This window comes from Oncorhynchus mykiss, chromosome 17 (genome assembly GCF_013265735.2).
Source record: "Oncorhynchus mykiss isolate Arlee chromosome 17, USDA_OmykA_1.1, whole genome shotgun sequence".
NCBI lineage: Eukaryota > Metazoa > Chordata > Actinopteri > Salmoniformes > Salmonidae > Oncorhynchus > Oncorhynchus mykiss.
Window position 1 is genome coordinate 19,333,669 of NC_048581.1, and position 22,380 is coordinate 19,356,048.

Consider the following 22,380-nt stretch of genomic DNA (forward strand, 5'->3'; position numbering starts at 1 on the left):
TAGGCCATCATTGTAAATAAGAATTTGCTCTTAACTGACTTGCATAGTTCAATTAAAAATATATTTGCATAAGGCATGCATTTTGCTTGTTGTGGAAGAGCCTATGTTCAACATACATACTGGGAGACGGGCATATGTAAGACGGGCAAGACATGTTTGGTAACTGAAGCTCGCCGGTGACGAGAGGAGGCTCAGACAGGCTTAACCAAGGTAATACTAGTCTACCTAGGCTTCACCCTGCCTCCTACACTCAGACACATCTACTCTATATAGGTCAATGTATGGGACTAACCCTAATCCTGCCTCCTATCATCAAGGACCTCAGCCACCCGAGCCAGGGTCTGTTCACCCCCCTACCTTTGAGAAGGCAGAGACACTACAGGCACGTCAAAGCTGTGACCGAGAGACTGAAACCACTAGCCGGCCTCCGCCCAGTACCCTGCCCTGAACTTTACTCACTGTTACTAGCCGGGCTCCCACCAGGTAATCAACCTTGCACCTTAGAGACTGCTGACCAATGTCCAGTCATTGAACACTGGTAGTAGCCTCGGCTTCAGACTTTGCTTATGTTGTTTTAAGAGGTGAGGGGAAAGCCTGTGGCAGAGGGTTGAAACCATATCGTAGACACTGCATAAGGACAGAGAGAGAAGCTGAACAAATAGACTTCATCCATACTTGTTTATTTTTCCATTCCTATAAGATTATTTCATTCAAGTTAATGCATTAGGTTAGTATTTCATTGGAAGCTGGTTGGATGCCCACAGACTTTTCCTTATTCCAGTTAAGACTATCCCTTCAGAAAAGCACATTATTGCACTGTGTGAGTATGAAGTGTTCATATTTACACAGATCCTTGACAATGGGAATGGTCATAGATTCAAAATATGACATATGTATGAGCTGTGGTCCCGTGTGGCTCAGTTGGTAGAGCATGGTGGCTTGCAACACCAGGGTTTGTGGGTTCAATTCCCACGGGGGACCATTATGAAAATGTATGCACTCACTAGTGTAAATCTCCCTAGATAAAAGTGTCTAAATGACTAAAATGTAACTGTGCAGTAGGTACACTCCTGAGTTGGTTATCACAGTACATAGGTGAACATGGAGACATGTTGTTCACTAAATGAAGTCGCCCTGTTGTTCACTAAATGAAGTCGCCCTGTAAGTTAAAGGCTCTGTACTGGACTGAATATTTGTATCGTGTGTCTTGGGCATACAATACACAGTAAGATAAGTAACACAGGGTTAAAGCCGTATGTGTCCAATATGGGATTTTAACTCGCTTCAGTGTGTGTGTGTGTGTTTTGTGCAGGTTTCTGTGTGTGTGATGTCTGTTCAGTAGTGAGGATCACAGTTCTCCAGTAGGCTGTCAGTGATGTAGTTGATGTTGAGTATCTCCTGGTAGTATTGTTTCTCCTCAGCTGTGTTGACTGTCCAGCCCACCACCTCAACCCCTCTCTGAGCCCAGTACTGGACATAGTCCCTGGGGATGGAAGAGAGAAGAGAAAGTCAATAAGGAATCAATGGCCAATCAAATCAATACATGTGATGTAAAATGAGATGTGTAATAAAGGGAGACTTCGTGATTTTAGCCCTTTATCTACTTCCCCAGAATCAGATGACCTCAGGGCAGGACGGCATCATCAGAATGGCTGGAACTGAGCGAATGTAATGACATCAAACACATGGAAACAACGGGTTTGATGTTGTTGATACCTTTCCACTCCAGCCATTACCACGTGCCCATCCTCCACAATTACGGTGCCGCCACCACCCCCAAAATGAACTCATGGATACCATTGTTATGTCTCTGTGTCCAGTATGAAGGAAGTTAGATGTAGTTTTGTGAGCCAATGCTAACTAGCGTTAGCACAATGACTGGGAGTCTATGGGTATCTGCTAGCATGCTAGATAAAATCCCAAAGTATCCCTATAACAGTGGTTATTGAGGGTGTGTACACTTCAAACAGATAACGATGTGGGTAACCGTTGTGGTGTGTAGTAACAACAAAGCAACAGTACATAAGGGCTAGAGCAGCAAATCTTTTGTTTCATCAGAAGATACATCACTCCTTCAAGCAGAATCATGTCATCATATAGAGGTCTAAAGTAGTGCACTACATAGGGAATGGACATAACCCCCTCAGAAGGTTGAAACTATTACAGCTGCACCATCTTGACTTGTTGCATCACTGCTTGGTATGGCAACTACACCGCCCTCAATCGCATGGTGCTACAGAGGTTGGTGTGGACAGCCCAGTACATCACTGCTTGGTATGGCAACTACACCGCCCTCAATCGCATGGTGCTACAGAGGTTGGTGTGGACAGCCCAGTACATCACTGGGGATGAGCTCCCTGCCATCCAGGACCTCTATATCAGGCAGTGTGAAAGGACGGCCTCATCAATTATATTGAAAAATAACGTATACTTTAAAAACAGGAAGTCAACTAATCCTCTGTTGTTAACCCTATGGAAAGGTCAAATGCTTTATTATCTAAATGTTGAAAGTACGTGAGGTGACAGAGAGAAACAAAATGGTTCAGTTTGAGGCCATGTGGCGGAGAGCGATGCGGGCGCTGGAGATGGGTGTGTGAGCAGGTGGGTCTGGGCAGGTGTGATGTAGTTGATGTTGTCGTTTGTATGTGTGTGTTTTATATTGTAAAAAATAATGTACAAAAAAATAAAGACCCAGAAAATCATTAAAGACTCCAGCTATCCAAGCCATAGACTGTTCTCTCTTCTTCCGCACGGCAAGTTGTACCGGTGCATCAAGTCTGACACCTGAACAGCTTCTATCCCCAAGCCATAACACTGCTAAGTAGCTAAAAAAAATGGCAACACAGACAATCTGAGTTGACTCTTGAATGTTTATATTTTTTTGCACTGTCTTTATGCACACTCACAGGACTCTACTCACTCACACTCCAACACACACACTCCATTTGCTCACACACACTTATTTTGACTTCACACACACATACATCATATACTCTGCTGCTACTCTGTTTATCATATATCCTGATACCTAGTCACCTTACCCCTATGCATATCTACCTCTATAGATCCAGTATCCCTGTACATTATAATATGGTACTGACCCTGTATATAGTATGTTTACCCCTATACATATCTACCTCTATAGATCCAGTATCCCTGTACATTATAATATGGTACTGACCCTGTATATAGTATGTTTACCCCTATACATATCTACCTCTATAGATCCAGTATCCCTGTACATTATAATATGGTACTGACCCTGTATATAGTATGTTTACCCCTATACATATCTACCTCTATAGATCCAGTATCCCTGTACATTATAATATGGTACTGACCCTGTATATAGTATGTTTACCCCTATGCATATCTACCTCTATAGATCCAGTATCCCTGTACATTATAATATGGTACTGACCCTGTATATAGTATGTTTACCCCTATACATATCTACCTCTATAGATCCAGTATCCCTGCACATTGTAATATGGTACTGACCCTGTATATAGTATGTTTACCCCTATACATATCTACCTCTATAGATCCAGTATCCCTGTACATTATAATATGGTACTGACCCTGTATATAGTATGTTTACCCCTATACATATCTACCTCTATAGATCCAGTATCCCTGTACATTATAATATGGTACTGACCCTGTATATAGTATGTTTACCCCTATACATATCTACCTCTATAGATCCAGTATCCCTGTACATTATAATATGGTACTGACCCTGTATATAGTATGTTTACCCCTATACATATCTACCTCTATAGATCCAGTATCCCTGCACATTGTAAATACGGTATTGGAACTAACCATATATACAGTTGAGGTCGGAAGTTTATATACACTTAGGTTGGAATCATTAAAATTTGTTTTTCAACCACTCCACACATTTCTTGTTAACAAACTATAGTTTTGGCAAGTCGGTTAGGACATCTACTTTCTGTATGATAAGTAATTTTTCCAACAATTGTTTACAGACAGATTATTTCACTTAATCACAATTCCAGTGGGTCAGAAGTTTACATACACTAAGTTGACTGTGCCTTTAAACAGCTTGGAAAATTCAAGAAAATGATGTCATGGCTTTAGAAGCTTCTGATAGGCTAATTGACATCATTTGAGTCAATTAGAGGTGTACCTATGGATGTATTTCAAGGCCTACCTTCAAACTCAGTGCCTCTTTGATTGATATCATGGGAAAATCAAAAGAAATCAGCCAAAACCCCAGAAAATAATTGTAGACCTCCACAAGTCTGCTTCATCCTTGGGAACAATTTCCAAATGCCTGAAGGTACCACGTTCATCTGTACAAACAATAGTACGCAAGTATAAACACCATGGGACCACGCAGCCGTCATACCACTCATGAAGGAGACGTATTCTGTCTCCTAGAGATGAACGTACTTTGGTGCGAAAAGTGCAAATCAATCCCAGAACAACAGCAAAGGACCTTGTGAAGATGCTGGAGGAAACAGGTACAAAAGTATCTATATCCACAGTAAAACAAGTCCTATATTGACATAACCTGAAAGGCCGCTCAGCAAGGAAGAAGCCACTGCTCCAAAACTGACATAAAAAAGCCAGACTACGGTTTGCAACTCCACATGGGGACAAAGATCGTACTTTCTGGAGAAAAGTCCTCTGGTCTGATGACACAAAAATAGAACTGTTTGGCCATAATGACCGTCGTTATGTTTGGAGGAAAAAGGGGGAGGCTTGCAAGTCGAAGAACACCATCCCAACTGTGAAGCACGGGGGTGGCAGCATCATGTTGTAGGAGTGCTTTGCTGCAGGAGGGACTGGTGCACTTCACAAAATAGATGGCGTCATGAGGTGGAAAATTATGTGGATATATTGAAGCAACATCTCAAGAGTTAAAGCTTGGTCGCAAATGGGTCTTCCAAATGGACAATGACCCCAAGCATACTTCCAAAGTTGTGGCAAAATGGCTTAAGGACAACAAAGTCAAGGTATTGGAGTGGCCATCACAAAGCCCTGACCTAAATCCTATTGAAAATTTGTGGGCAGAACTGAAAAAGCGTGGGCGAGCAAGGAGGCCTACAAACCTGACTCAGTTACACCAGCTCTGTCAGGAGGAATGGGCCAAAATTCACCCAACTTATTGTGGGAAGCTTGTGGAAGGCTACCCAAAATGTTTGACCCAAGGTAAACAATTTAAAGGCAATGCTACCAAATACTAATTAAGTGTATGTAAACTTCTGACCCACTGGGAATGTGATGAAATAAAATCTGAAATAAATCACTCTCTCTACTATTATTCTGACATTTCACATTCTTAAAATAAAGTGGTGATCCTAACTGACCTAAGACAGGGAATTTTTACTAGGATTAAATGTCTGGAATTGTGAAAAACTGACTTTATAAATGTATTTGGCTAAGGTGTATGTAAACTTCCGACTTCAACTGTAGCTCACTTACGTTCGTTCTCGTGATCTTCTTACTTACATTTCTTGTGTGTTTTTGTTCTACCTTCATGTATTTTATAGTACTACATTGATATTGATAACTGCATTGTTGGGATAACAGCTTTTCACTGTCCTTCTGCTCGTGACATTAAAACTTGAAATGTAGTGCGCGATATAGGGAATAGGGAGCCATTTTGGACTCTAAATAGACAGCGGTGACTCACAGTGATATGAAGTTCTTCTGCACCAGGAAGGCAGAGACGCCACAGAGGTTCCAGAGCAGGTGGTGGTGGGCCCAGTCCAGTATCACGTCTAGCACCTGCATACAGTGGTGTTTCCATAACGACGAGAAGCGCGGCGTGCCGTCACCCAACCGACTAAGGCTCCATGGCCGGTGGGTCAGCGCCGTCACCACTTCCGGGTCAGCCTGACGCATCTGGGATCAGGGGTTAGAGGGCAATGGAGAGAAAGAGAGAAGGGATTTTACTACGAGTTTATCAGGTCAAATCTTTCAAATGTCTATCTGTAATCTAATTTTCTTCCCATAGTGAAGCTGAAATTAAAATGGCTGCCATTTCATGGAAACTTAAATCAATAGTTAGTCCTCTCATACAGAGAGATAGACACATCTAACCCAGCACCCATATAGACAGACAGCCCACTACTATCCTCTTGTCAACCCAACAGCCCACAGTTACCCTGTAGATGACTTTGGGCTCAAAGGAACAGACGATGCTGGTGTTGTAAAGCACAGGGTGTTTCCGATACATCTCCTTTAGGGCTGCCGCTGCCTGGGAGAGGAGGAGAGAAGAACAGAACATGAAAAGGTAATTAATACACTTTGTTTGTTTGTAGAGTCTGTGTATATTTGTGTATGTGTACCTCTCAGACCCACTGGTGAGCCAGCAACTGTTGGGGGGGTCAGTTAGATCAGTGGTTCCCAAACTGTGGGGCGTGCAAAGGGGTCAGCAGAGGGGGTGCCCCCCCCCCCTCCAAAAAAAGGATCTCAGTCGGGCCTTAAACTTACTCTTGAATGTTGTAATAGTAGAATGCACAAGGTGTAATTTCGAAAAATTGGGTAGTGCATCATCAGTTCCTCTTGTCATGTTAGTCATTGCAGACCTTAGAGAGATAGTTATAACTTGTCAGAATTGTCTTATTGTATGAGTCACTCAGATATGACATGAACACACAATGTGTAGAATTGTGGGAAATTAGCTTTAAAACTGCAAAAGATGTTCCCCCAATGATGGAAGAGGGGCCGGCCAGAGTGGAAAAGTTTGGGAACCGCCGAGTTAGATGACTGCTCTCAATTCTCAGTTTCTTGAACTGAAGTGGGCCACTGACTAAAACCACAGGCTTTCAACAGGCCTAGCTGGTCCATGACTGATCTAAAAGTGTTAAACAGCAAACAAGAGAATTATCAAGCTTAGGCTTAAGAAGAAGACAAAGAAGTACTCAGTAGTGTGAAACTGTGTATAGTCACAAAAATCTTTATCTGAGGCTTCTGATTGGCTGTACCTCATCTGGGTGACCTTTGACATCAAAGTAGATGGTGAGCTGCAGTTTGATGCATTCCTCCACAGCCTCCTGCAGAGTGGGGACCTTCTCTCCCTGGAACTTGTCACTGTAGGAGCCACATAACATATACCATGCCATCATTGGTCCTGTCCCAGCTAACTAATAAGCACAGAACACAATTTAAACCATGATCAGTTATTCATTTGAATATGTGTTTTAGTGTTGGGAACAAAAACCTGCACACACTGCGACCTCCAGGACCGGGGTTGTCCTACAGTATCACTCCATCTCTCTCTTCCCACTCACCGGAGTCGGTGCTTAGCGGCAGCGTCCAGTTTACACAGCCCAGAGAAGCTTAGCTGTGTGAGGGGTCCCGACCCGTTGGTGGTTCGGTCTACAGTCTCATCGTGCATCAGAATAGGGACTCCATCTGATGTGAACTCCAAGTCCAGCTCTACGCCGGTCGCCCCGTTCTTATGTGCCTAGAGATAGCGAGAGAGAGAGAGGGAGATGAGACCAGGAAGGTTTGCCATAATCATCTGGAGGCTATGTAAGGGGAGAGAGAGCGAGAGAGAATGTTGTGGCTTTCAAGAACCACGAATCCTTGTTGAACAAATACTTCTCTCCTCGACTTCCTGACTCACCTCCCGGATGGCAGCCATGGTATTCTCCGGCGCATCATGCCCTCCACCCCGGTGAGCGACTAGGGACACCCCACCCGAAGCAGCGTTCTTAGCGGGCCGAAGCACCTGTCTCGCCTGGCTGGTCGGGACTTGGGGAAAACGGAACATGATCAGAAAGGCATAGAGGCAGGCGGTGAGGGCAGTGGACCATATCGGGCTCAGTGTTCCGAGGAGAACGAACGCGAACACCACAGAGAATAGGGCGATTTCGTCTCCGAGTTGAAGCATTTTTGCGCCGAGTCCATACGGTCACTGACTCACAATTCTGCGGTGTAGACTGTTCAAAACACTTCTGCTATGCTGTTGGACAGACAACAGTGCATTAACACTGTCATAAAGTTAACATTTCTTAATAGGCCAACGAAGCTTGGAAAGACGTCTCAATATTGTTCAAGTTGGCTGCAAACTGTGACACTTCTTTGGTAGATCGGCACTCGGGAGTCCACCGAAGATAGTCTTGACATTCCTTCTTCAGTCTATGCAGAAGCAAGACACAAAATAATTCAGTGGCAACATTTGAAATCGTTAGCGTAGTTTCACAACATCCTATTCACATGATCAAACAGCAACATTGTTGCCTCATAACTGTCATATTTGACCTCCCACTTTTCGTTTTAATAGGTTTGTGGAACCTAAAGTTTAAAATAAAATGTAAAAGACTTGCGCAATAAATATTATGCTTTTCAAAAATTATTATTGTTCACATTTATTAACATTAGAGATAAAAGTTATTGCACAAATACTTTATTTTGACCATATGTCGCTCTGTCCACAAGAGGGCGGAATTGCTCTTGGAACATTGCGTAAATTACTTCCTGTGCCAAAGTGCAAGGTCTGACCTAGCCATCTGGCTAACAGCGTGAATGATACATTCCTGAGAAGTTGTCACATATTTTTCAAGATAGAAGCCAGCTAACATGGTTGGTAAATTAGTTATTTCTTAATGTCGCTTGACTCAATATTAGACTGTCAGTTGTATGTATAGCCACTAATATATAATAGAGTAAAACATAATACCGTTAGAATAAATTGGATGAATGAGGATGCAGCAAAATAATCGGTTCTCTGTTGTATGACTTCTTGCTCTCTAAACAGTTAGTAGTTTTAAACAAAAACAAAGTATTTTTGTATTTCTCATGTCTCCATCTGTTGCCCTCTACCCTACCCTCTCTCTGTCTCTATCCCACAGCATAGGTCTACAACACTCTTCCCTCGGCTGTCCTACCATGTGCTGGCCCACTGCAGAGGATACTGTGTGTTGAGAGGCAGCTCAAGGTCGCTAATCAGTGGCTCACAACCCCATGTAGTCAGCCGACTGGACCCAAGATGGACGCCTAGTATCCAACACAGCTACCCAGTACCCCCATCCCCCCACGTCACTGCTCTCACCAAATACTCTGACTTATCCACCCCAAAATACAACCTCATCTACTCCTTACCTCACATCAAACTCCTGAGAGCGGTCTCCAGACTCAAACTGATCCAAACCGGAATCACCATGCTCTTACTCCCGCCCGTCTACTACATGTATTTCCAAGGAGATGCTTCGTACCTACTGGTTAGCTACAGCACGGGGATAGCGGCGTTCGCCGCCGTCATGCTCTTCTCGGCTAGTCACTACCTGAGACGCGTCGTCGGTATGATGTACCTGGATGAGTCCCAGACGACGCTGAAAGTGTCTCACCTGACGTTCTGGGGACGCAGGAAGGACGTGTATCTGCCCGTGACGGACGTTATGACTCTGGGGGACACCGGGGACTCCATAGGGGAGACTATATTGAGGTTGAAGAGATATAGTAGTTCTGAGACGCTGTACTTCTCCATTAGACTGGGACGTGTGGTGGATAGGCAGGCCTTGGAGAAAGTGTTTGGGACTTTGATTTGATGTTTTTATAGGGCTTTTCAGAGCCAAACCAGGCTGTACTGAGCCGAACAGAGCCAAACCAGGCTGTACTGAGCCGAACAGAGCCCAGCCAAGCTGTACTGAGCCGAAGAGAGCCCAGCCAAGCATCCACTATAGTTCCTGGAACTGTGCTGAAAATATCTGAGCCAGCAGTTAGGTCTGGGTTGACAGAGTGGTGTGAAAAGGGTATTTTATGTTGTGAGCATTTAAAATGTTGTATATTCAGCAGCTAAAGAGATGCCTACCTACATATACTGCAGTCTGTTCTGTCCCAGTTCTTGACTACTGTGTGTGACCTAAAGAAACAGTGACATTTTGTGTTGGACAGCTGCTCAGACTCACAGCCTTCAATAAATACACCCTGATCATTTAAGCAAAACATATTTGACAGGTTTATTTTAAGGTACAGTACACAAAACACTCTGCAGAAAATGTCTACAGTTATTTGACCTTCAGAAAGTCCATTGCAATCAATCATCCCACAGTCATTTATGGAAATAATTTTCATAAAAGAGTTGGAGTGAAATAATGTACAATAATATACAGGAGTGTATACCCTGATGGTCGTCTATGAAGATCTTGAAGAACCATCTGGCCATATACCCTTCATCTCCACCCAGCACAGCCAGAAGAGGACTGGCCACCCCTCAGAGCCTGGTTCCTCTCTAGGTTTCCTCCTAGGTTCCTGCCTTTCTAGGGAGTTTTTCCTAGACACCGTGCTTCTACATCTGCATTGCTTGCTGTTTGGAGTTGTAGGCTGGATTTCTGTAAAAGCACTTTGTGACATCAGCTGATGTTAAAAGGGCTTTGTAAATACATTTGATTGATTGGAGGAGTGTCAACCTCTTCACTGCAGATTGACAGTATGGGTCTGTTTGAGCAGGGCCACATTGGATTCCTGTGTAGACTCTACTTGAGCTCAGCGATTGCGTCATTAAAGATATCCAGGAAGAGATGAGCATGGTGTTCCGTGAACACCAGAGCTGGTCGGAACCGGATAGACTGGGTTCCACAGCCCCCTAGAACCACACCTGGAACAAGAAAACAACATCATAAATAGTATTCATTCTTTACTAACGAATCAACGATTCACTTGATAGTACTACTGAATGTAAGTGATATGGATGTACCTTATTGATACTAAGCTAGTAAATATTATGCTGGATATTGTCCTGCATGTTCTTGAATCATTTGATAATCTTGCTAAATTGATAGTCTTATTCTTTTAGTTTATTCATCACATCCTACATGCTAAGAGTCTTACCCTTATTCCTGACCCGGAGGATTCATCAGATCCTACATGCTAAGAGTCTTACCCTTATTCCTGGCCTAGAGGATTCATCACATCCTACATGCTAAGAGTCTTACCCTTATTCCTGGCCTAGAGGATTCATCACATCCTACATGCTAAGAGTCTTAACCTTATTCCTGGCCTAGAGGATTCATCACATCCTACATGCTAAGAGTCTTACCCTTATTCCTGACCTGGAGGATTCATCACATCCTACATGCTAAGAGTCTTACCCTTATTCCTGGCCTAGAGGATTCATCACATCCTACATGCTAAGAGTCTTACCCTTATTCCTGGCCTTGAGGAGGAGGAGGTTGCGTGTGTCTTCATCCTTAACATCGATGGCACAGAACGTTCCGATGCCCCTCGCTTTACTGAGCAAGTGGGGGTACTTATCCTTGAAGAGAGAGGAGCGGGTGATGCATGCTGTCTCATACATACACACACTACAAACGACCACTCTCCCTCTACTCATAACACAAACAGTGATCATTCTTCACTCCCCTAACAGTGACTCCTAACCTTTGACCCTAACTCACCTGTAGGTCGTAGAGTCCCTCCAGCATGACCTTGCCTGACCTCTTGGCCTGGTCCAGCAGGTTTTCTGTCTTGATGACCTTTATGACCTCAGTCAGCAACAGGTTCTTAGTGTGGTCTCCAAGCCACGTGTTGAAGATCCTGAACGGCTGGAGAAGAAAATAAGAGGAGAGGAGAGAAGAAGCAGAGAGCAGAGATGAGAAGAGGAGATGGGAGAAGAAGTGAGGAGAGAAGAGAAAGAAGAGGAGGAGAAAATAAGAGGAGAGAAGAAGAGAAGAGAAAGAAAAGAAAATAAGGTAAAAAGGTTGATATAAAAGTACCACACATACACACACACACACACACACATACACACACACACTACCTTGTCAGGCTGAAAGCTATCTTTCTGGTAGTATCCTCCTGTCAGCATCTTCTTGCTGAAGGAGACGATGTCAGCGGGGTCGTCCAATCCCCAGTGCTCGTGGGCCCAGAATTTCCCCGTAGACCCACCCCCTGTCTGCACCTCATCCACTAGGAAGGCACAGCCATGCTGACGGACACACAAAGGTCAGTAGGTTGAAATGACTAAAGACCTGTGTAATCACAATACTGTTTACAGTGTACTTAAACAGTAAAGTACGGATTTCTAGATGAGTGTACCTTGATAGCTTCATATTATTTACCAATCAATGTATTTAAAGAAGTATTAGATAAAACACACCTTAGTAGGTGTGGCTTATACCAAGTCTCAATTAAAGGAATTCTACTCAATATCTACTAATTTGATCATTTTCACTAACAATCAAGAGTATCAAATCAGTTAGATTGTCAGCATGATTCATATCCCTCCAGATGCTCTGTACTCTGTCTAACCAGTAAGGATCCTTTCTCTACCTTCTTGGTGATTCCCCTGAGCTTCCTGTAGAAGTCGAAGGAGGCGTGGTTATCCCCTCCCTCTGCCTGGATTGGCTCGATCACCACCCCCGCCACGTGCCGACCCTTCTGATTCCACTTCACTATCAGGTCCTCCGCCTGAGATGGGAGGGATTGAACAAGGGATGAGAGGAATAGAGGCAAGAATGAAGGTGAGGGGGGAGAATGAAAGAAAGGATAGTTCAGATGGATGAGGGGAATGGATTGATGAGAGGAATAAGGGATGAGAGTCAGTTGGATGGTCAGATTAGGAAGAAGAGATACTGTATATATCGAGAGAGACTCACCTCCTCCAGGCAGCGTGCCTCCTCCCGTGCGTTCTCCCTCTCAAACTGGTCCAGGGGGTACCTCAGCTGGGGGAAGGGGGCGATGGGCCAGTCAAAAGACGGCACGTCTAGCTTCTGTATGGCCTTGGTGTGAGTGGTGGCCAGACAGCCTGGGAGAATAGAAGAGCCTTGAGTTCAGACTTGATATTAGGTGGTTCTAAAACCTATGTATTGTCATTGCAATTACCTACATCCCAGTTGGAAGTACCTTGTGTACCCACTCAGTACCCTAGTCAGATTGTATCAGCCTAAGTAACTACTATGTAAGTACCGTGTGTACCCACTCAGTACCCTAGTCAGATTGTATCAGCCTAAGTAACTACTATGTAAGTACCGTGTGTACCCACTCAGTACCCTAGTCAGATTGTATCAGCCCAAGTAACTACTATGTAAGTACCGTGTGTACCCACTCAGTACCCTAGTCAGATTGTATCAGCCCAAGTAACTACTATGTAAGTACCGTGTGTACCCACTCAGTACCCTAGTCAGATTGTATCAGCCCAAGTAACTACTATGTAAGTACCGTGTGTACCCACTCAGTACCCTAGTCAGATTGTATCAGCCTAAGTAACTACTATGTAAGTACCGTGTGTACCCACTCAGTACCCTAGTCAGATTGTATCAGCCTAAGTAACTACTATGTAAGTACCGTGTGTACCCACTCAGTACCCTAGTCAGATTGTATCAGCCTAAGTAACTACTATGTAAGTACCGTGTGTACCCACTCAGTACCCTAGTCAGATTGTATCAGCCTAAGTAACTACTATGTAAGTACCGTGTGTACCCACTCAGTACCCTAGTCAGATTGTATCAGCCTAAGTAACTACTATGTAAGTACATATTAAAGTCTTACCCAGAGTTCTTCCGTGAAATCCGCCCATGAAGGACAGAAGAGTCAGGTCAGGGCAGCCAGGAACCTGGAAAAAGAACGAGAGAACACCAGACTGAGAAACTGCTGGCCCTATATAACAAAATGACAAACAGGAGAGTTGTGAGGGAGTGTGAGTTACCTACCTGGTTGATGACACTAGTTCTGACTTCCTCTGGAGTTGGTTCCGGAGTTCCTCTCATCTTGTTCTAAGAAACACATAGAGTAAAAGCCTGCTATATATACAGCCCATATTTAATATAGACTTCATAATTGCGTTACTATCCATGGTCCTGCCCTTACTCTGTACCAGATGAAGATGGCTTTGTAGGCGTTCTCATTGGAGCAGGATCCACAGGCCATGGTCTGGACCCGACTGAAGCCCTTGGGTGCCACCTAGTGGAAAAATGGAGGAAGTGCACCAGTCATGTAAGAGCTTTAGTTATTTGATTTCATTCCATTCATTCTTGGGTTTGAATCCGTTAATAAAGTACAAAGTCCAGGGGATAACACAATACAGTATCACGGAACACTTATTTCCAATGTGGTCCTCTGTGTCACAATATGTCTTGAAAATGTATGCATGGTTAGTAATAGTGTTAGGCTGTGGTGTTATATTCCGAGGTGTATTTGAAATCAAACTTACTGCCATCAGGCCGTTGACAAGCTTCTCAGAGAATTGCTCTGGTGGCATCATCCCAAGAGCTGGTCGGTTGACAAACGTTCCCTGACACAGATTGTAGAAAATAGTAACACATTATCAATGGCAAATCGAATGTCTTTCAATTCTCAAGATCAACCTTGCTGCTTACCATATTTTTTGGATCCGTCATGACTTTTGTGAGTGCCGGGTGATTGTATCCTGGAAATCACAGAGAGAAAAACGTACACTTGAATTCTTTGGGTCTTTCAGTGCTTTGACTCATCCTTGTGGCCAAGAGTTTTTCCTGGCCACGTGACCTGACCAGGAACAACTCTGGGTCCTATAGAATACCCACCTATGGGTATGGATGCGATCTGGGTGTAGACATCCAGCATGCGGTTCCCATCCACGTCCACCAAGTAGTTGCCTTTACTCTCCTCATAGTCACAGAAGAAGTTCACCTGGACAACACTCTGTAGAGGGGGACAGAGATGTTCACCTGGACAACACTCTGTAGAGGGGGACAGAGATGTTCACCTGGACAACACTCTGTAGAGGGGGACAGAGATGTTCACCTGGACAACACTCTGTAGAGGGGGACAGAGATGTTCACCTGGACAACACTCTGTAGAGGGGGACAGAGATGTTCACCTGGACAACACTCTGTAGAGGGGGACAGAGATGTTCACCTGGACAACACTCTGTAGAGGGGGACAGAGATGTTCAAGAGGGACAGAGAAGAGGCTACTGGTGCCGTTACACATGACGCATCGTACAAATCCGATGTGATATGACTTGTGGACAGAGGACGTCAAGGAGAATAAGACACTTTTTTCTCGATGTGGACATTTCTCTTCACCGCCTCTCTTTTTGTCCTTCAGCAGTGACATGACATTTCCTTCATATTATATCATATACATCTGAGTGGGTTATGTGTATTTCTTACCTGAATACTCTCCAGTTGTTGTGCTAGGATCTGTGGAGAACAACAGTGGAGATGAATGGATACTACCAGTACTTAAGAAACAACCATGGCCTGAATTGAAAGTGCTTTGAATGATGTGTAATTGATTGATCCCTGAGAGCTTTGGCCTGGCCAATGTTAATAGTCACAAGATATTTCACAAACATTCATAGACCGTTTTAAATTGTTAAAAAATATGTTGTTCCCCTTACCATCCCTGCTACCCGAACTAACAGACAACAATACCGTTAGACAGTTGGCACATTGCAGTGAGGGACAGATTTACTAAGCATTTTTTTGCACATGTTTTTTTCCATACGAGAATGAAACACAATCCCGTAAAACTGTCTTTAATAGTGTCATTTTTCTTGCCGTTGCAAAAGTGTGATAAACTTAGTAGGTCTGGTCCTAGGTGTGATATGGTCGGGCGTTGATCTATTGAGTTACCTTAGATCTGGGACCTGGAACCTCCGTCTTCATACAAGGACCATCAAACTCAACTTCCTCAACTCTTTTAGCGGTTGTTTGTTGATGGCGGTGTCCTATGGAAAATGGGAACGAGATTCTATGGGTTATTTGAGTTCTTAAGTTTTGTGCCAACGCCAAAAACACATCCAATTAGTAGGAAGTTACAGTACGGCAAATCACAAATACCTCACGAGGAAGCTAGATATTAATCTGTAATGAGTGGGATCAAGAGGAGTGCACAGAGGTGGGAATTAATGATCAACTGTGTTTTCCAGTTGTGTCTTGTTCTGGGAAGTTGAATGGCCAGTATGGCTCAAAGACATGATGCTTGTTTGACTGACAGAAAGTACAGATGTAGGATCTTCATTTGAGCCAGTATGCCACTGCAGGAAATTAATCCTGCAGTAACAGGATAATTCATGGACATTTTTGAAACATTTTTCGTAAGCGAAAATCAAGTCTGACATTTTCAAAGTGGAAATGACAAACTTCAGAAGCCTTTTTAAAACCTCAAATACACAAGTTTAAAATGTCCTGCGTTGCAGAAAAGTTCTCCTGCCACCGGGTGATAAAATGTAGCGATAATAACACAATGTAGCGATGCATTCAGAAACTCACAAGACATTCCACAATCTCCTTTCTTCCAATTGTCATTGTGTTCAACTTATTAGTTAGTACATATTCAACATTATGGTAATATCTTTCTATAAATAGCATGTGAGAAGCCAGCATTACCTATCACTAAACAGCAAATTCTCCAGTGTAAAAAACAAACAAAAACACAGTGTTAAATCAGCACTGAAAGTGTGGAGTCTGTGGACCCATATACACACAGGAACAGTGTTAAATCAGCACTGTGGAGTCTGTGGACCCATATACACACAGGAACAGTGTTAAATCAGCACTGTGGAGTCTGTGGACCCATATACACACAGGAACAGTGTTAAATTAACACACTGCTTCGCGTAAAGCCTTATTGAAATATTTCCCAGAGTGCCTCGCCTTTCGAGTAAATTGTAGACTTACCACCCACGACTGTATTTGTTAGTGACAGAGACATGGTTGTAGCATTCATCCATTTTGATAGATCTACTATGGTACGCCATATAGAAGTTTCTCTCCTCTTACCTGAAGCAGACAACCCACGGCTGGGTCTCAGAGAGGAAGCAAGATGGCGGCTCAGAATACCGGAGGCCATGCTCCTCAGCTACCGCTGTAGCTGTAGCAAGAAAGAAGAATGCAAAAAAAAGGTTGATTTTCATCTTTTCTTGACACTCTGCACATAAATACCAATAAAAAATAGGTTATCACACATACAGTTAACTCTTCAAAATAGAATATTCATATCAAATGATGCTGGTTGACTGCGCAGTAGTTTAACATGTAAAGGAAACACTCACTGTGGAAGTGTGAAAATGTGATGCAGGTGGAACCACAAGACTGTATGCCATCGTCCTTACTCCACAACAGTCTTTTATATCTCAACCACAGCCATTTAGAGAAGCGGGTGTGGAGGTGGGGGGCAGTGCGGAATCGTCCGGTATACCACACACCACTATCATTGACTAGACTGCTCTCCGGGAGACTAAAGGCTCAGGTCATGACAGTAATAATTGCAGATACAGGATGGATCAAAATAGGTTGGTTTTAGATTAACTCAGTTTTGTAAGAGGACTTCTATGACAGGTCAGGGTGCGTTTCATGTATTCATTCATTGCTGAGGTCAAGATTCTTACATCCTGAAATGTCCAGTTCTCCAAAAGGTCAAACGTTAAGCATTGGTAGACTTTGGAACGACAGGTTAACATGATTCCTTTGGATTATTATTCTGGCATGAAAACATTGAGATGTAACTGTGACTAACTTCTCTTTATTAAAGCCTTCCTGGCTAAAGCCTTTATGTGCACTACATTCTGGTCCAGTTTAACATAGGTAGCATTCCCATTACATCTCTTGGCCTTTATGTGCACTACATTCTGGTCCAGTTTAACATAGGTAGCATTCCCATTACATCTCTTGGCCTTTATGTGCACTACATTCTGGTCCAGTTTAACATAGGCAGCATTCCCATTACATCTCTTGGCCTTTATGTGCACTACATTCTGGTCCAGTTTAACATAGGTAGCATTCCCATTACATCTCTTGGCCTTTATGTGCACTACATTCTGGTACAGTTTAACATAGGCAGCATTCCCATTACATCTCTTGGCCTTTATGTGCACTACATTCTGGTCCAGTTTAACATAGGTAGCATTCCCATTACATCTCTTGGCCTTTATGTGCACTACATTCTGGTACAGTTTAACATAGGTAGCATTCCCATTACATCTCTTGGCCTTTATGTGCACTACATTCTGGTCCAGTTTAACATAGGTAGCATTCCCATTACATCTCTTGGCCTTTATGTGCACTACATTCTGGTACAGTTTAACATAGGTAGCATTCCCATTACATCTCTTGGCCTTTATGTGCACTACATTCTGGTACAGTTTAACATAGGCAGCATTCCCATTACATCTCTTGGCCTTTATGTGCACTACATTCTGGTACAGTTTAACATAGGCAGCATTCCCATTACATCTCTTGGCCTTTATGTGCACTACATTCTGGTACAGTTTAACATAGGCAGCATTCCCATTACATCTCTTGGCCTTTATGTGCACTACATTCTGGTACAGTTTAACATAGGCAGCATTCCCATTACATCTCTTGGCCTTTATGTGCACTACATTCTGGTCCAGTTTAACATAGGCAGCATTCCCATTACATCTCTTGGAATACAAAAGCGTTGATAAAACACATTTGTCAACATGTTTTAAAAAAAATCAGCATTGCATACAGAGGACAGGTTTTTAAATACTGCTTTTCCAAACATATACATATTGTATTGCAATTACATAATTACAAGATCAAAATCTTTGCAACATTTACAGCATAAATACAGTTGAAGTCGGAGGTTTACATACACCGTAGCCAAATACATTTCAACTCAGTTTTTTCACAATCCTGACATTTAATCCTAGTAAAAATCCCCTGTCTTAGGTCAGTTAGGATCACCACTTTATTTTAAGAATGTGAAATGTCAGAATAATAGTAGAGCAAATTATTTATTTCAGCTTTTATGTATTTTACATACACTCAATTAGTATTTGGTAGCATTGCCTTTAAATTGATAACTTGAGTCAAACGTTTTGGGTAGCCTTCCACAAGCTTCCCACAATAAGTGAATTTTGACCCATTCCTCCTGACAGAGCTGGTGTAACGGGGTCAGGTTTGTAGGCCTCCTTGCTCGCCCACGCTTTTTCAGTTCTGCTGAATTCCTCCAATTCCTTGACTTTGTTGTCCTTAAGCCATTTTTCCACAACTTTGGAAGTATGCTTGGGGTCATTGTCCATTTGGAAGACCCATTTGCGACCAAGCTTTAACTTCCTGACTGATGTCTTGAGATGTTGCCACAATATATCCACATCATTTTCCTCCCTCGTGATGCCATCTATTTTGTGAAGTGCACCAGTCCCTCCTGCAGCAAAGCAACACCACAACATGATGCTGTTACCCCCGTGCTTCACAGTTGGGATGGTGTTCCCCCTGGGATGGTGTTCCCCTTTTTCCTCCAAACATAACGATGGTCATTATGGCCAAACAGTTCTATTTTTGTTTCATCAGACCAGAGGACATTTCTCCAGAAAGTATGATCTTTGTCCCCATGTGCAGTTGCAAACCGTAGTCAGTTTTTTTATGGTGGTTTTGGAGTAGTGGCTTCTTCCTTGCTGAGCGGCCTTTCAGGTCATGTCGATATAGGACTCGTTTTACTGTGGATATAGATACTTTTGTACCCGTTTCCTCCGGCATCTTCACAAGGTCCTTTGCTGTTGTTCTGGGATTGATTTTCACTTTTCACACCAAAGTACATTAATCTCTAGGAGAACGAGTCTCCTTCCTGAGCGCTATGACAGCTGCGTGGTCCCATGGTGTTTATACTTGCATACTATTGTTTGTACAGATGAATGTGGTACCTTCAGGCATTTGGAAATTGCTCCCAAGGATGAAGCAGACTTGTGGAGGTCTACAATTATTTTTCTGAGGTCTTGGCTGATTTCTTTTGATTTTCCCATGATGTCAAGCAAAGAGGCACCGAATTTGAAGGTAGGCCTTGAAATACATCCACAGGTACACCTCCAATTGACTCAAATTATGTCAATTAGCCTATCAGAAGCTTCTAAAACCATGGAATTATTTTCTGGAATTTTCCAAGCTGTTCAAAGACACAGTCAACTTAGTGTATGTAAACTTCTGACCCACTGGAATTGTGATACAGTGAATTATAAGTGAAATAATCTCTGTAAACAATTGCTGGAAAAATGACTTGTCATGCACAAAGTAGATGTCCTAACCGACTTTCCAAAACAACAAGAAATTTGTGGAGTGGCTGAAAAACAAATTTTAATGACTCCAACCTAAGTGTATGTAAACTTCCGACTTCAACTGTATATGCCTAAAATACACGTTACTGCAAGTACAGTATAGTCTCAATACACACAAACAGCCATAAATGAAAGTTGAACAATGTAACTATTCAGTGTTGATAAGCAGAATAGTGCAGGTGATAAGTACTGAAGAGGACATTACTAAGGAGATCATCTGCATGTTGGCAGTGAAAATATTCATTAAAGACGGGTTCATACCCCACAACGTTACAGTAACATCATTACTACAACAACCAGCTGGTATCAACACAGCAACCAAGGGAGTGAGAGAAGTAAAGAATGAGGGAGGGAACAAGTTCATTAGTCTGGACAAAGCTTGGCCATCCTCCTCCAGAAGTCCACCATTTCCTGGTTGAGTCTTCCGCCCTTTAAACATATGATTGGCTGAATCAGTCCGTGACAGATCACATGAGGTACCAGGCAGCCAATCCGGCGACAGCAGCCGCCCAGCTGGCCAGAACCATCTGACCAACAGCATGTCTCAGCAGCATCATGGCTAACTGACAGGCAAAGTTAGTGTTGTCACTGGCCACTAGAGAAAGAGAGGAGGAAGAGGAGAAGAAAGAGAAGGATAATAATTCAGTCATTCATGTTCTAATTTCTAGAAACTATCCTGAGTGAAAGATTGCATTGTGACCTCATTCTGTTACTACTGTTAGTACCAAATGTGTTGTCATATGACATGTCTAATTGATGCCAAACACAGAAAAAAGGAGATGTTAAAGTGTGAGAAGTTCAGGCAGGCAGCTTACCCATTTTGGCAGCGTAGTAAGGGCACTTGTTAATGTCTCCGTCCATGTCCCCACGACCATGTCCTGGGAACCCTGCGTCCAACACCACCTCCTTGATGCTCTTCCCTGCCTCCTCCAGCTCTGTGAACAGGTAAGTATCCAACAGCATTAAATCAGCATCTTACGACAAAATACTACAAACATTTAATGAGTATGATGTTTAAAAGGCCAAACCATGTTCCCAAACCCTTTTACATCATTTATATTACACTTATCAAGTGTTATGGCTTCATATCAGTGTTCTTCAAGCTCAAAACAGCTGTTACGCTAACCACAAGACAGCTGTTTGGATACCTATCATATGTCAGTACTATATGTGGTAGATCACTACTAGATCATGAAATCCCAGCCTGATCCACCATCCTGAATAAACCGCGTGGAGCGAAACGGAATGTAAGCTAGCGAGATCAGAATGGTCGAACGAGGTTAATGAAAACCACCCTGATCAATAATATCTTACCTCCATGTTGAACTTGAAGGCCAGGTTAGACTCGGCTATGATCCTCTCCTTGGTCTCCTGGTCCATCTCCAGCTCGTTGATCCTGCTCCTGTACAGCTGTTTAAAGGCCTTGGCGCTGTGGACGCCCTCAAACTGGTAGAAGTGCAGCCCCTCGCCACTAGAGGGCAGCTTCAGCGCCCGCTGTGCCACCTTCATTAGAATAGGGTTCATTTGAATAAATTAATTAGAATCAATTAGAAAATATGTGTGGATTAAATATTAAATACATTATTTTCTTTAGGAATCAAGTAAAAGTTGTCAAAAATATAAATAGTAAAGTAAAGTACAGATACTACTTAAGTAGTACATTAATGTATTTTTACTGAAGTACTTTACACAACTGTGTAAGAGGAGTTGCCAACAGGTCTTTGCTTTTAACCTGAATTTATTTAAGAGCTATGTATGTTTAATTCTGTCAGTGCACTTAAAAGTTTTCTAAAACCCTATTATTTATTATATGTAGACTTGAGCATGTGCGAGAGAGACAGAGAGATATAAATTTTTTCTGATTAGTTACTTATGACAAAGTGTCCCATAAAGCTCATCGGGATATTCCAAGGTGGGTCAGCTGGCAGTGGTGACTATGTGTGCTCACACTGAGGACACCACTAAATGATTGGGTATGGGGAGGATAAGCTAATGTAATTCCTTCTCGGATCACTTTCCTCCTTTTGCACCTTTACCCTTCGCTTGTGGACTTCAGTGCACAACACATCAGCTGTCTGGGACCAGGCGGAAAAAAACTTTCCAAGCCAAACCTTCAAATCATAACCGCTAACCGACACACAGCCTACATCATTGTCACCATATTATCTAACGTCATAGTCAACATAGCTAACAGAACTAATGCATTAATAAACCCGCTACAATCATGTAGTATAGTGTACAGTCAGCAAGCAGTTTAGCATTTACACCGGCAGGCCCCGGTGGCAATAAATATATAAAACCAAAAGCTTACCTTGAGGACTTCCAGTGTTTGATAGCCATAGCCAGCTAGCTAACATAGCGTCCCTCTGTGTTTGAGCCGGGTGTTTGAGTAG

General features: G+C 42.9%; 3 protein-coding genes across 4 annotated transcripts; 1 reads left to right on the top strand and 2 right to left on the bottom strand.

Annotated features, from left to right (window-relative positions):
• Positions 1-663: 663 nt before the first annotated feature.
• Positions 664-8,840, bottom strand: LOC110485530 (glycerophosphodiester phosphodiesterase 1-like). The gene is made up of 7 exons (XM_021556626.2): positions 8,666-8,840; positions 7,610-8,124; positions 7,272-7,447; positions 6,966-7,071; positions 6,143-6,235; positions 5,669-5,880; positions 664-1,483 (listed from the first exon to the last, which is right to left on the bottom strand). Exons 2-7 carry the CDS (start codon positions 7,874-7,876, stop codon positions 1,336-1,338), a joined length of 1,002 nt encoding a protein of 333 aa, XP_021412301.2. The 5' UTR covers positions 7,877-8,124; positions 8,666-8,840; the 3' UTR covers positions 664-1,335.
• On the top strand, positions 8,416-9,930 carry LOC110485533 (transmembrane protein 186). Its single transcript, XM_021556630.2, has 2 exons — positions 8,416-8,568; positions 8,838-9,930. Exons 1-2 carry the CDS (start codon positions 8,566-8,568, stop codon positions 9,531-9,533), a joined length of 699 nt encoding a protein of 232 aa, XP_021412305.2. The 5' UTR covers positions 8,416-8,565; the 3' UTR covers positions 9,534-9,930.
• On the bottom strand, positions 9,931-17,121 carry LOC110485544 (4-aminobutyrate aminotransferase, mitochondrial-like). Of its 2 annotated transcripts, none has more exons than XM_036949230.1 (16): positions 16,964-17,121; positions 16,692-16,782; positions 15,543-15,637; positions 15,078-15,107; positions 14,487-14,832; positions 14,301-14,350; positions 14,135-14,215; positions 13,792-13,884; positions 13,635-13,697; positions 13,474-13,537; positions 12,582-12,730; positions 12,256-12,393; positions 11,744-11,911; positions 11,382-11,528; positions 11,128-11,239; positions 9,931-10,582 (listed from the first exon to the last, which is right to left on the bottom strand). In XM_036949230.1, the coding sequence occupies exons 5-16, from the start codon at positions 14,524-14,526 to the stop codon at positions 10,461-10,463; spliced, it is 1,227 nt and encodes a 408-aa protein (XP_036805125.1). In that variant the 5' UTR covers positions 14,527-14,832; positions 15,078-15,107; positions 15,543-15,637; positions 16,692-16,782; positions 16,964-17,121; the 3' UTR covers positions 9,931-10,460. The 2 variants fall into 2 exon arrangements, with proteins under 2 accessions (XP_036805125.1, XP_036805124.1); XM_036949229.1 differs by having other exon boundaries at positions 14,487-14,604; positions 16,964-17,119.
• Positions 17,122-22,380: the final 5,259 nt, after the last annotated feature.